Genomic DNA, 15,796 nt, shown 5'->3' on the forward strand with positions numbered 1-15,796 from the left:
ATTGAATTGAATTGAGACAGACAGCGAGAGAATAAAGGCTGAGAGAGAGGAGCTGTGTGTGTGGATAATTTCAGAAAAGTGCAATGAAAGGGATAAATTATGTTTTGTTATTATATCATTGGTTCTGAACAAAAATCTCAGACTTAGTTTATTGTAATAATAAATGCTCTACTCATAAATCATGACACACTGCTCTCCCCTACATGAAAGTAAACAAACTGCTTTTATAAGTAAAAAGTATCGGATCGATATCAGATTTCGCAGTATCGCAGATGACTAGTTATTACACACTGTAAGTGTTACCTAAATGTCTATTTATACACGTATTTACCTTGTGATTTGACGTCACGCTGCTACGTCATGGTTTGAGGCAGTGTGATTAGTGTGTGTGTGTGTGTGTGAGAGAGAGAGAGAGAGAGAGAGAGAGAGCCGCTGCTGCTGCTGCTGCTAGAATGATACAGAAGCGCCGCTGCTGATCTGAACTGTACCGTAAAGAGACCGCGCTTCACCGAGGAACCGATCGAATCCGACCCTACTGCTCTCATCCCTCACAGACCATCAGAAAGATGCTGATTAAAGAATTGTAAGTGTGCGCTTTTAGTGTTTGTATTTGACTACATGATGTGCTGGATGGCAGCAGCAGCCTCTCCTCTGGAGAGCAGATGGACTGAGCTCATCCAGGCCACGGCTACAGTAACTGATGTTATTTATATTAATATGAGGTGCATCAAAACGAATTAAAACACTGTTTTATTAACAGAGAACTCGTGTATATGGTGCGTTCGGCTTTCTAAAAGCTTGTCAGGAGGAAGGCAGGGGGTGTTTGACATGTTTTATTTTTAGTCCAAGGTCTAAGCATTTATCTTATTTCAGTGGCTAAGACACATTATTACTAACATTATGTTAGTGATAGTAAACCAGTCCAAAGGCCCATTAAGCCACAGGTTTTGTCGATATGGGGTTCATTAATGCACTGGAATAGTCTTAACAAATTCTACATTTAGCAGCTTGCTCTGATTGGATTCTTTTTGACGGGAAACATGTGAGACAATGTTTAATATTTATGTTATTATATTAACATATTATAACCAAACATAGCCAAACACAGGTACATACCGGCATGCTAACATGCTAAACCATCCGTTCTGTAGGCTCGAGCTCGAGCAGGCATTCCATTTAGTCTATCAAGGTCATTACCGAGGCAAAATCCCCCTGTCTCTGGTAAAACCTTCAGACTGGGGAATTTTTCATCATTTACCAGGCTTAATTAGAATAATTTTATAATAAATAAATATCATATAATATTATTATACGTTTAATATTCGTGTACAAAGTGTGGGAGGCTGAGCAGGCCTGTGATTGGTCCGTTTAGTCTCTACTGATGAGATACTGATACAGGCAGGTTATGGCTACCCGAGCAATAAGCTATTTCCTAACTACTCAGTTTTAACACATTACAGTGTTTAGTGTTGGAAGTATTAGTAGTATTAATACAGTGTTTTAGTATCAATACGGTTAGAGTCGTGGCCTCTATGACTCGCGTTCAGCTAGGGCATCCGCGACACGACGTCGTGACGTCACGGATTACCCGTTATTAAAGGGCATTCATAGTGAGATACACTCTGGACCAGGACCAGGACTAATTCTAATTCCCATCAAATATGTACATACATACAGGTAAAAGAAACAGCTGAATCCTGTTGGAATGATTCAGAACGAGATTTTAACTTATTTATTAATAAAATGGAACCTGAGATTCATCCACGTCATAACAACAGACACAATCTGCCAACTAATGCACATCTTATATCTTTATTAATTACAGTAATCAATAATTCACAGTTTAGAGTGGAAACGGTGTGAACCCTTCTAATAACTATTACAAACATTAACACGAGTTAAATTGAAAACTGGGTGAAACATTTCATGTTACCTTAAAAACGTTATATTTTTATGCCTGTAGCAAATTTGATACATGTTTAAAAATTTGAACAGGTTTTAGAAAAGCTGGGACTGGCACACATTTAGAATTATAATAAAAACAATAAATCATTTAAGTTGTGAGAATACCAAGTGATGCTTTTTGAAAAGTGAATTTTTGCCATTCTCTCCATCTTTCTCCATCTTTCTTTTTGTCATTTTTCCCATTTCCATGGAAGACAGGTATATACCGCAGGCCGGCCAGTCTAGCAGCCATTCAGCTGTATAACATGCAGAATGTGGCTTTGTTTTTTTCATGATAAAAAATCTTTTAACAAGATTCTAGACGAAAGTATACTGTACTACTATAGTGTGTTGATTTAAAATGTGCAAATATCCATCAGCATTAATAGCACCCTTACAGATGTGCAAAGTTATCATATCCACATTTGATTTGTTAATAAGTGTATTTATAAAAGTAAAATATAGTGGTGTGATTGAGCTTTAATGAATGTTGATTAACTGTTCTGCCTGGCAATGTATCTATGTTCATCAGTTCTTACAAAACAAACCAACTAAATAACTCAGGTGTTGGGATGATTCAGTCTTAACATAGCAGCACATGTGTTAGTTTGTTATGGCTTTGTTGATTTAACAGGTGTAAAACATAATACTGCTTGTGTGCATTTGTAAAGAGAGGAGATTGTGATTTTAAAGACTTGGGATTTAGCAACAGCAACAGCAACAGTGGCTAAATTATAGGAATTATCCAATTTAATTTGTTACATATTTATTGACCTCGTAGCACAGAAATTTCTTTATCAAGGTAGTAATGAGATGAAATTCTTTGCTACCATCAAAAACTTTTTAAGTGCACTTTATAAAATTATAATAACAATATGCACAAAGACCTGAATGGCTACAGTCCAGCAAATGTGGTGATATATCTATTTCTGGCTTTTTCATACAGCGTATTAGTAAATACTCAGGTATGGTAAACATGTAACAGCTAGGAAATCATCAAACTGTGCTCGACTAGCATGGGAATCAGGTTTGCTTATAGTGTGCGCCCATTACGTTATGGGTTTATGCTTGGTTGGTAACAAATGTAAACACTTGATTGATTCGATTTACAGCTTTAAAAGTGGGTGATGAAGGGGTACAGTCATGCTAAAACAAGAAAGGACCTTTACTAAACTGTTGTTGCAAAGTTGGAAGCATATATCTCATATTTCTTATTCATTTTATTTGCCTGGTAGCACTAGGTGTGAATAAAACACATGAGCCCAACAATTAGGTAGGGTGTCCAAATGCTTCCGATCATTTACTGTATGATGTTTAGTGATGATCTTGTGTTTTAAAACTGGAAATATTTAAATCTATTCATTTTACGTCACTTAAATTCTTATGGCTATAATTTGTAACTCTGTCAATAAAACAATTAGCATGATACATCTTGTTTTAGTCAGTCGGGAACTACAGTTCAGTCAGACATTCATAATGCAGAAGGAGACGGACACAGAGACACCGGATCTCCCATACCAAACGTAATTCTGCAGCCTTACAGGCGTTTGGACAGCCAAGGTGACTCACGCTGTTCTGCTGCAAACGGTACATCACAACACCTGCAGACTTTAAGCGTTCTTTTCTGAGAAACACTAAGCACAACCGCTAAACTACTCAGCACACTTTGTGTCAGGAGTGAGCCTGCGTATGGCGGTAAAGCCGTGAGGAAAAGTGTGGTGTTTAATGTCATAAGATGGGGATGGGAATGGAACTGGAGAGTTCAAAGCCGGTGAGCTGCCGGTGTCGACTTACTCCTGAAGAGTATTGATGAAAAATGCAGGCAGTACAAAGTAAACTGGATGTCCAACTGGAGGAGGAGATAAAAAGCAGAATTAAATAGAATTAGCAAGACAGCGGGATGATCATTATAGTTTGAAATTATCAAGGCATTGTTTAAATCACATCGAAATACTTGCAAGAGTCAAATCCAATTTTGTAATTATGATACATATGGTGAAAAGAGCTAAAATTAATAGTAGTGATTAAAACAGTGGTGCTGCGTACTACTGTACTAAATAGTAAGTCAAGTTCAAATACTACCCGTGTGTTATGACCAGCTGCCTTAGCCTATACAAAATTAATGAAAGTAATTAAGTTCAGTAAATAAACAGTGTATATATTTCCAGGTTTAAGCTAGATCTGCTTTTCTGTATTATATGCAAATATGGCCTTAAACAATATTGTGTAAGATTCACAAACCTCAGAAAGTACTTTATTTAAAATGCTAATAAAAACAGTGACATGTTGGGTCACACCTTGTAAGTAAAGTGCGATACATAGCCCTGTACCTGCAAGATAGTTAACCAAGGCTGAACAATACTGTGCCTTAAAAGCCACAAACAAGTGGATAATGGGAAAATGAAAGCAGTGGCCAAAATATCGGAAACCAAGTAACAAATGAAAGACACAAATTCATCCGCAGCCTGCAACAGAAAATGGATAAAAAAGGGAAACTACATTAAATATGAAATGGAAACTGTTGTTATAATATGGCAATGTGCTCAGAGCGCCTATGACAACCCTGTTTTTAGAAAAAGAGAAAAGTAAGGCCACCCAGAACAAGCTGGTGACAGCAAAACTTGCACTCCACCAGTTACATAGCCCGCACTCAGTGTGGGTCCAAATGTGGAGACTTATATGTAAAAGGGCCATCACACCGCCTCTGGGTTCGATAATATATAAATTATATAATAAGGTAGCATTCTAGTGCATAATGTGCAATTTATAGGGATTGTGCAATAACTTTCTTTCTTTCTTTAAAGCTCTTTAAAACCCACACCTGTATTTTTGTATCTAGATGTGTATATATTTATTTGTAAATAAATGTGTGTGTGAACATACATGTACCCTCAAGGAGCCGCTCAAAAATTTCGTTGTACACTGTGCAGTGACAATAAAGGCATTGTTCTACATTGTTTGGCAACATTGTGAGTCTTGTGGAGTCTAAATACTGTATATTTAATATATACTTGACCGTGGCATGCATCATTGTTATATACTTTTTTGGGTTGGTCATAATATTGTAGACAGATGCATGCAAAAAGAAATAATAACAAAAGCCGGTTTTACATGATAGAAACAGCTTATACAAATGCATTGAACTTTCCTGACTGTTGTGACAGGAATAATTGCACTGTAACACTTGCTGACAGTGATGGACAAAGTGAAATACTGGTTATGATGGTAATGATGGTATTGATGGTTACAGTGATTAATTTGTTAATGATGAATTCGTTCATTTTGTTCTGACTTGTTTGTGATCTGTATTTGTTCTCTTTTCATTTCAGTCGTGTGATCCTACCCATTTCTGTGGAGGAGGTAAGTACCAACTGCACGCTGACTTGTGTGTGTGCGTGTGTGTGTGCATATGCAATGTTAAGCAGAATTTTGTACTGTAATGACTGCATAAACACCCGTGTTGGGATTTTGTACTTGTGTACCAGTAAGTAAAACCATTGAACTGGTTCTTTTAAAAATACACTGTGTCCAGTCTAAAGCCTTCAAATGGTTAAAAGCACCTACAAGCAACGTGACCATATTCACTTCATCGTCCATACTTAATTTGTTTATTTGAAATGATGTATGTTTATTTTCTGTAATCTATCAAACATTAAAAGCTAAAAGTCCAGTATTATCTTTTATTCAAGTTACATTTATAACCCAAAGTGTGACAAGATTTTCAAAATCACTGCTCTTCTTTGGGCAGTTGGGATGGGTTTTGAATGGGTTTTGTCCTTGCCTTGGTGTGTCCTTGGTGTGTGTCTACTTTACAAACCAAAAAGATTATAGATGTTTATCTATGTGCTTACCAGTATTAATTACTGGGTCAGCAAACTATACCATATTTTTAAATTGCAGACTCAGGAAAACATACTTTACATTCACTTATTAAAGAAGCGGCGAGAGGAAAAGATGTCACGCCCTGCACATTTATAAACCTTGTCTCTTGTGCAGACCAATTTTGCTTCTGCCATGCTAAATTTTGTTCACTATGATGCAAATGCACATGTGCAGAACGTACTTAAACATTGAGATTGGGGATGTATTCAGATACAGGTGTTTACAGGTGTTTACATGGCTATTATTCTTCTATTTATTAATTTATTTAAAGGATAATTTTAGCCTTCTTTAATCGGATGGAAATTGTATTCAGAATGGACACAATCTAACGAGTTTATTCCGATTCAAGTGTATACATGGATGTATTTTAATATGATAGAGCTATTAGTCAGATTATTAATGAATGATCAGGCTGCATGTGAACATGGCTAATGATATGATAGATAAATTATGAGGGGACTCACATGTGCTTTTAAATAGCTGCTCTTTTTTAACTTTGACATGGAAGGAGACCTCCCATGGAAGAAAGGTACCCACTGAAACCCAGTCAAAAAATACCAAACTTCTCACAGACAGTGATCAGAGGGAAGAACTGAGCCCTGGTCCTAAGGTTCAGTCCAAGTTGCCATGCTGAACCTACTCTACCTGCTGCCAAAATAATAATAATATTAATAATAATAATAATTGCCAAAAAAAAGCACACTCCACTCACACACAAGAAGTAATATGTATAATATACGTATATGTATTATAAAACAATATGACACATGACATAGTTGTTGCATAAAAAGCTGATTAAAACTTTCCACTTTCCAAAGCCTAATCCTTCTATTTTAGTAAAAGATCTATAAATTCCGTTGTTGCACAATATTCTGCCAGTGTGTGAAGGCTGCACAGTGACATGCAATGCTAGTGGCCTGGGATTGGTGAGAACGTAGCATTTGATTGGTCGGGCCAGGATGATGCATTTGAGGCTCTATGAGATCACAAACTCATGCACACACCAAATGAAAAAGAATCATATTCATGCATTTACATCCAATATAGGGTGTTCCTGTTTTTATTTTAAACATCAGGATCTTATTCTTTCTTTGTGATTCAGTCTCTGCCTCCCTATCGTAGTGTCATGAAATCCTCGGATCAGCACTAAAAATAAAGGCAACTGAAGATGCTTCCCTGCACACCCCCCCTCTTTTTTGCTTCTCCTTGGCCGGTGCTGTGTGGACGGGGGTGCTAAAAATAGTATAGTCTGCATCGCTTCCTCAGCGTCTGTCCCGAGCACACACACAACAGCGAGTACACAAGATCTATCTATACAGGCTCGTTCTTTATTCAGTTACGTTATTTCTCAGTTTACATCGGCTGTTGTTTCACCTTTGCTTAAGTCACTATAGGATGGTTGCCTGTGTGTGTTCCTGACCCAGAGGTAACTGGTTATGCCCAGCATGAGTATTACCTCTGAGTGCAAGGTCTCACATCACATGCATAATGCTACCTATAGTGTGGACAAGCGTGTGTTATATTTAACCATGTTATCAACCTCAGACTCTCTTAGATACATGCAGGAGGTAAATAGTTGCCCTTAACTGCCGCTAGATGGAATTTTTTCCAGGACTAACAGCAAAATGTTTCAGCTCAGTAAAACTAGCTTAGTCGAACAAAGCCCCGAGCCTCCCTTCACTAGGACACAACTTATTTACACAATGACATTTATTCTTCCTGCTGCCTACACTTCTACTTATTTTAATACATACGTACCTGGTACACACTCAGTGCTCTGTATGTAATCATAGGATCATTTATAAGTGTTAAAGATGATCATGGAGTGAAAGGAGCTATTGCTTATTGTTTTGTTTGGATATGGAAAAAAAAGCATAAAAAAGGAAGAAAGGAAGAAAAAAACCATCTATCTATCCATCCATTCATCCACCCACCCACATCCATCCACCCACCCACATCCATCCATCCATCCATCCATCCATCCATCCATCGTCTCTCTTTCTCTGTTTTCTTTATAATTGTTTTTTTTTTAATATTTGCTGGATGTAGCCCTAAATTGGCCCTGTCCCAATTTTATTTGGAATGTGGTGCATGTGTAACAAATGAATTGAAGAAATAAAGTTGATCAGACAAATCATGATATGGACTGTGGAAGAAAACCGTAGCACACTGTTGAAACGGGGCACACTGGAGAACATGCAAACTCTTCCTTATATACACTCATTTGTTATACATGCAACACATAACAACCAAATTGGGACAGGGCCAATTTAGGGCTAGTACTGACGTAAAAATAATAATTAAAAAAACCCGATGATATGCTTTCAAACAGGTGATGTTACCAGGTGATTATAATCATGATTTGGTAACAAAAAGAGTCTTTGAGAAGCAAAAATGGGCAGAGGATCACATTCTTTATATCTATATCCATATTGTTGTATATATATTTTTTAATTAATCATATATTCCTGTATGTATTTTTTGCTTCTCCTCTTTTATTATAATTAAACTTTGTTAATGTTTTAATTGTGTGTATTTCTGTATTCTATATTTCTGATTTCTACAAACAATACAAAAAATTCACAAAATTTGAGCGATCCAATTTCTTTCAAATATCAGGCAAATTATTACTGTTGTACCTTCTTGATATTACTCTAATGAATTTTTATCCAATAAGACTGGTCCCCCATTAATAACCATTATTAATAATAATAGTAGTAATTTACCCTGCATTCACCTGTGGTGCTTTTATGTAATGACCCTGTGTGTGTTTGTGTGTTGTGTAGTATCAGGTAGGTCAGCTGTACTCAGTAGCAGAGGCCAGTAAGAATGAGACAGGGGGAGGAGAGGGTGTCGAGGTCCTGAAGAATGAACCATATGAGAAAGATGGAGAAAAAGGCCAGTACACACACAAAATCTATCATCTGCAGAGGTGAGTTATCATATACATGCACACATAACTTTTTTAGCACATTCATTAACTGAAAAGTATCTCCAATAAAGGCATTCCACCTGCCCTAGATAATTATTGATTTTATTATTATTAGTAGTAGTAGTATTAGTAGCAGTAGTATTGTTAGTATTACTATTAGTAGTAGTAGTTGTATTAAATAAATGCTGTCAGATAACAGGCTGTCTTTGACCCTTTTTTTTAGTAAAGTTCCATCCTTTGTGCGAATGTTGGCACCAGCGTCAGCTCTCAACATTCACGAAAAAGCCTGGAACGCCTACCCATACTGCCGCACAGGTATTCCACTCAGCCCTCCTCATCTAGCTCTGTCTAACTGTTAAATAATTAACCGACTGAGCAGAGTGGGAGTGGAGTTACAGTACAGGGAACTCAGGTCATTCTAATGTTGTACACACTTACACACACACACACACACACATAATGGTACATTTGCCAGCCAGGAAAGTCAAATTGTCATAAGTCCTTATATAGTACATTATCCCATAGTATAGGGATTATCCAGGGGCTGTTTTTGTAAATGTCAAATGAGCAGCAGTGTTTTTCCTGTGAGGTTTTTCTAAATGCTTCACTAAAACTTATTTTTGCTTGGGTAAGATGTTTTTTTTTTGTGGTCTATTCTGACTATGTGAATTGAATGAGTTGCAAAGGGGGCCTGGAGAAGTTTTAGCAAATCAGCCACTCCTGGTAGATTTTACACTGTTCTAAGTTTCATCCTTTTCGAAATAATGGCTCTCCAGTCCCACATGGCTTATAACAGTAAGCTTAAACGGTCCCTTAGTGTTTAGCTGACTGCATAAGTGAGACTTATACACTGCTGGCTTAAATTATTTAGCTAAGTTTAGCAATAGCTTATTTATTTATTTATTTATTTGGATTTTTAACATCATGTTTTACACACTTTGGTTACATTTATGACAGAAATGGTAGTTACTCGTTACACAGTCATGGACAGTTTTGTAAAGATTGTTAACAGTGCTATATGACTTTGTCTCCTAGTTTAAAAAAATGTTTTACAAAGTGGGTTGTTTTATTCAAATTCATTTTGTGTAATGATCTGCAAAAATTCAGTGTAACAAATATGAAGGAACAAGTAATCAGAACGTGGGGGGGGGGGGGGGGGAGATTACACTGTAGAAAAAATACTTTATATTGATCACTCCATACATTTCTGTAATTTGTGGAATATAAAATACCTGATGTGTTTTTCTTTATTTGCATTGCTCTCCCTTTTCTGCAGTCATCACAGTGAGTACATGATCTTCATCTCACACACACACACTTTCACACACACACACACACACACACACACACACACACACACACACACACACAAGCCACACATTTTTACAGCTTTTAATTTAGTAAATGCTTTATTCAGAGTGACTTACTGTACTGCTTATGTATATTCCTCAGTAAACATTTCCCTACTCTAGTACAAATAGGCAACAAGCTAAGAACTCTATTTTAAACATAATTGTCCAAACAGTTCACCATCACACATCCACCATCAAGTACATCAGCAATATTTCTTGTCAAGACAATGGCAGTTTATACAGTCACAGATAAAAAGTATAATATATCTTGTATCTGCGGTACGAGAATGTCAACCATATATTTATAAATAATGTTGATACAAAATCAGTATTATCTTCATGTACAAATCTATTTTGACCGACTGATGCTCTTCTCTTGTAGAACGAGTACATGAAAGAGAATTTTCTCATTAAGATAGAGACATGGCATAAACCCGACATGGGGCATCAGGAGAACGTAAGTACAGTTTCTGTGACCCCCCACATTAAGCTGAAAGGTCACTGCTGGCATGAGCTCTGGCTTTGTTAACCCTCTGTCAGAGGAACTGAGTGTGTTTTGCTCTGTGTTTTCAGGTACACGGTCTGGACCCTGATACCTGGAAAAAGGTTGATGTTGTGTATATTGATATTGCTGACAGGAGTCAGGTAGAGCCAAAGGTAAGAACCGGCTTATGGATAGAAAATAATAAATTGGATGTCAATGTTTGGTTGTTTTAATGCTTTGCAAAGGTAAAACACTATTGAAGTGTTATTTTAACTCCAGTTTTAAACAAACGTGATTATTTTACATGGAAGCAATAGGAGGGGTTAGTCTCAAAGTTTTTACAGTTGCATAAACCTTTTCTGATAAAATCTTACTTTAATTAATACAAAAGCTGATTGATTGGTAATTCATATCAATGTCAATCACCATAATTATTACTTTGTATGTATGTAAAAAATATTTTTATATCAAATGGTGTTTTTTGTCTATTTTTGAGTTGAGCATTTAGTAAATGTAAACACATTGGTCAGGAGTTGTACTAATTACAGATAAATAAATGTTCAAGAGAATTTACAGTTTTACAAAATGTCCTTATTTTGTCAGAAGTGGGGTATGCAAATAAAACATGGTGCTAGCTTTGGCCTTCATCCTGTCATGTGATTGGAACAACGACATGAAATTAAAATTATGTTCTTTATTTTTCTCTTTCTGTACCTTAAGCACTGGGATTAATACAGAGTACAGACACAGAGTAATACAGGGCTGGCTCGGTGGTAGTCCCTGCGTTGTTGCTTTTTATCCCTAATCAGTCATTTTGCTGAAGCAGCAAAACGGAACTGCTGAAATATGATGTTGTGCTTTAACCTGAGAGGTATAAACTATTACTGCTGTCCTCAGGATTACAAACCAGATGAAGACCCAGCCAAGTACAAATCTGCCAAGACTGGTCGAGGGCCCCTGGGACCTGACTGGAGGGTAAACAGACTTTCCTTTAATTAAAATTCCCAAATATTTCTTTTTAAAGCATGATTTTAAATACAGTGTGGGTTTGTGCTTGTGTGTGTCTGTGTGGTTGCAGAAAGAATTGCCAAAAAAGACAGAATGTCCACACATGTGTGCCTACAAACTGGTAACGGTCAAGTTCAAGTGGTGGGGACTGCAAAACAAAGTAGAGAATTTCATTCAAAAGGTGAGTTTATGTGGATTAAAGTTTTATAGATTCGAGTTTTGGCTATAGTGAAAAAATGATAAACACTATAATAAATGAAAACAAAGATTACAGTTGACTGGATTGGAAGAATTTATTGGCACGATTGTGGGTTCTTACAGCAGTGGAATAGCAGAAGAACAAGGAACAGAACTGTGTGCCTCTCTTTATACTGCTCTGGTCACATTACATTGGATGTTGGACTTTGGAACCTCTATTCCTTGCTAACTGTTGTTTCTTATCTGCTTACGACAGCTTAACGACAGACATGTAGCATAAAATCTAATTTTTCCATAACACAGTACATAAGTTTATTTTTATTGATTGATTAGAGTGAGTTCCCCCTTTATCTTCCAAACTAGTTGCTGCAGACTGTCCCGTGTCCAGCTGTCCTGCTCCCACAACTGCACAGTTATAGCTGGCAACCTCTTATTCACTGGTCAGCCGTGAGGGCTCACGCAGAGCTTTATTGCGTACAAAGTGTCACTCTAACCTTCATGCGAGTCTCCCCACCGCTCAGCTGGCACGTTAGCCAGTGTTTGAGGTGGCAGTATGCAGCGGCAGATAGAAAATACCCTTGTCTGACTTCCCTAGATGCCTGGCCATGTGACTGATTGGCACCCTGTGTAGGGTGTATTCCTACCTTGTGGCCAGTGTTTTTAAGGTGGCATCAGTTCTATGAGGATAAATGAATGATAAATGTATGAAACACACGCACCCCAAGGTATAACACTGTCTAATCCTGTTATCTGTCTCTCTCTCACTTTCTCTTTTTCCATTTTTCTCTCTGGCCAATAGCAAGAGAAGCGCTTGTTTACCAATTTCCATCGGCAGCTTTTCTGCTGGATTGATCACTGGATCGAACTGAACATGGATGACATTCGCCGGATGGAGGAGGAGACCAGAAAGGAGCTGGATGAGGTGAGTGACAGAACATGCACACATGCATGTTTACTGAAGTATTAACTGGTTATTTACTGGGAAATGTAATGTGTAAAACCAGTTTCCAGATAAATGGCTGGAAATGAAAGCTGTTTATTCAATTAATTATTAGGGCAAGTGATTTTTTGAAAAAAAGCTTTGAAATCAACCCCTCAGATGCGTAAATATTTGGACGCATACCTGATGTTTTAAAATAATGTTCAAAATAATGTTACAGAATGATAGTTGTAATGATTGTTATACCATGATAAGTAAGGCTTAATAACAAATGTACACATGTATCCTGAAACCTATGTCTAAACAAAACATCTAATTACTTAATGTAGCATTTATTTAGCTCAACAAAAGGTTATTTTCTGAGCGCATTCAGGAAAAACCTGGTTATGGAGCTTTGGTTGACCTTCTATCACTGCTTTGTGGAGAGTATACTGACATACTTGTATACACTCCAAGCAATTGAAGGTAAAGTGCAACCTGGTACTGGTGGGGCTTCAACCAGTCATTACTAGTCCAGTACTTTGACTGCTGAAGCCCTTCTTGCTGTGAGGGGACCGTGCTGTCTGTTTAATCATAAAGTTTTACTAAAAATAAAGACACAGCTATAAGTGAAAATTGTACAGTACAATTTAGGATAATTTTTAACTTTATGCAATTTTAATAAATAAAGGACAATAATATAAACCATTTTTTTGTCTTCGTCCTACAGATGAGAGTGAAGGACCCTGTAAAAGGGATGGTGGCTCTTGAAGACTGAACCTTCTGTATATAGATGAAGTGTGCTGCTGTTTGTATTGGTGTGTGACAGAGGTGCCGGCCACATTGCGGTATCACGAAAATACAGTATAGGCTTTCCCTGTTGTCACATGTTAGAAAAAAACCCTTAAAACACAAGACTTGATTTTAATTAATTACTGGCCTCATGTTATATGATTGTGAAAGTTTTAAACCCCACGTATTTTGTCTTTTGTCTTTTACCTACTTTCATACGTAGTACATAGGATGTTGATCTCTATGTGTCTCTATAGCTCTCAGTTCTGTAGACACCAGCGGCGTCGCTCTTCAGACAAACAGGATGAAAATCTGTTATAAAATGTTATTGTTTTAATGTAAAATAATACATTACACTTCGCCACCCTAAAATAATACATAGTATTATTATTATTGTTCATTTCTCCTTGTCTGACCAGGCTAAAGTTAGCAAGTGGAACAAAACCAACAGACAAACATTGTGTTTTTTTGTGATTATTTATATGAAGAAACAAAAATGAGATAAATATATCTATACATATTAGGAAGGGGGTTGTCAGAGCTGTGTGAACAATTTTTTATCATAAATATTATCATGTTCATTCTCAGATGTGTTTCGAGGACCAAGCTGACTTTCCTTATTAATGTTCTGCCATCGTGTAAACTATAGTTCTTAAAAACCATTCATTATATTTTCTGTATATTTAAGGTGGTGTGAGGAATTCTTTTGGAACTACACTTAAGAACAGAAGTAATGAAATGTACTTTTGCTTGTCAGTGAGGTGGTTCCTTTAGAAAAATTATTTAGCATCTCTTAATCTTATTAAAGATGATACATGATATTCTGTTGCACTTTATATGTATTTTTCCATATCAGAATATACAAACCACCTCAGCAACAAGCAAAGGTATATTTTAGCACATTTATTTTTGAGACTGTAGCTAAAGCTAAGTTCATTATTCTCTGTGTTGTATTGGTTGGATGTAGGTGATCCATATTTTTTTTTATTTCCAATAATTTACAAAGCCTGAGGTAACCACAGATTTTTAATACAATCCCAGAATAGCTTCAGAAACATTCTAATTTAAAAATGCCCTAAAGGTATTCAAAAGTGAAGGTCACCTGTAAAGAACATTAAACTTATTGCTCTGTGCCTTCCTTTGTGTCAGGGTCACAATGGGTCTAGTTTTACCAAGACACCCTTGGGGCAAGGTAGGAACATCCTTAACAGGGCAACCAGTCCATCAAAGGGCTTAGGCCACATCCCCCTCAGCAATAGCCAGTCATAGCTTGGTTGGCTAATGTAATGGACCACTTATGTGACTTAAAATAATAACAATAATAATAGTAACAAAATAATAATAAAAATATGAATAGGAATATACACCTATCAGATTTTATTAACTTCTAATAGTTCCTAGCACTGAAAATAAGCTTCATGGCCAAAATGATGCAAATACCTCTTTTAATTGATTAGGAGCTTAAAATCAGACATACACACTTGTAAGCTTAAAAACAGACACTGGCAATACACTGGGTGGGTCGTACTCAAGAAGGCAATTAGTTCAGATGCCATCTTCACAACAAGTCAGCCAGTCAGTCAGTCAAATTTCTGCCAACCAAAGGTAACACTTACTTTTGAGTTCCAAACTGCCTCTGGAGCAATCTCAACACAGCAATTTGACAGGAGCTTCAGATACTTGAAGCTGCATGTGAGATCAGCTCCACAAGCTCCAAATCATTGCAGTTATTAACCAACTGTGTATGTGAGTTGTACAGCACTATGTCTGGGGTTTTTATGTCTTGGTTTGTACTGCTACAATTCATAATGCAGGTCTAGTGTTTAAGAGTTTAGGGAAGGCCTTTTGCCTTTTTTAAACTGAAGTTTGAATAAACTGAAACTTTCCTCACTAATGCTCTTGTGGCTAAGTTGTAGCAAGTTTCAGCTATTCTGCACATGAATAGAAGGCCTTCCTAGGAGAGTGGAGGCTCTTATAGCAGCAAAATGGTGTTCAGATGTCAAGTCTTAGGTGTTCTATCTCTTTTTGTTCTAGCTGTCCATTGTACGGCTTTGAATTAATGGTTGACGTTTCTTGTGAGTACGGTTTAGTCCTAATTGTCCACATGTAAAGGTTGTTTAATAGTGTTCTAAGTGGCAACCTACCCTTCTTACCTTCTTATCTTTTAAACAGATAAAGGGCAACTTTTATCCAGGTTTTAGCAATAATGCTCACATCTATATTTCTCATCTCTTACTTTGAATTCATCATGAAACTCATCTGTGTGCTAGCCAACAATCCATACT

The 15,796-nt window shown here is 36.9% G+C and overlaps 1 protein-coding gene across 1 annotated transcript; it reads left to right on the forward strand.

Moving 5' to 3' along the window:
* Positions 1-483: 483 nt before the first annotated feature.
* On the forward strand, positions 484-14,275 carry pitpnab (phosphatidylinositol transfer protein, alpha b). Its single transcript, XM_063013771.1, has 11 exons — positions 484-583; positions 5,274-5,304; positions 8,613-8,758; positions 8,982-9,073; positions 10,035-10,042; positions 10,493-10,567; positions 10,684-10,767; positions 11,492-11,569; positions 11,673-11,783; positions 12,600-12,722; positions 13,450-14,275. Exons 1-11 carry the CDS (start codon positions 567-569, stop codon positions 13,495-13,497), a joined length of 813 nt encoding a protein of 270 aa, XP_062869841.1. The 5' UTR covers positions 484-566; the 3' UTR covers positions 13,498-14,275.
* Positions 14,276-15,796: the final 1,521 nt, after the last annotated feature.

The sequence above is a fragment of the Trichomycterus rosablanca genome, chromosome 18, assembly GCF_030014385.1.
Source record: "Trichomycterus rosablanca isolate fTriRos1 chromosome 18, fTriRos1.hap1, whole genome shotgun sequence".
Classification (NCBI taxonomy): domain Eukaryota; kingdom Metazoa; phylum Chordata; class Actinopteri; order Siluriformes; family Trichomycteridae; genus Trichomycterus; species Trichomycterus rosablanca.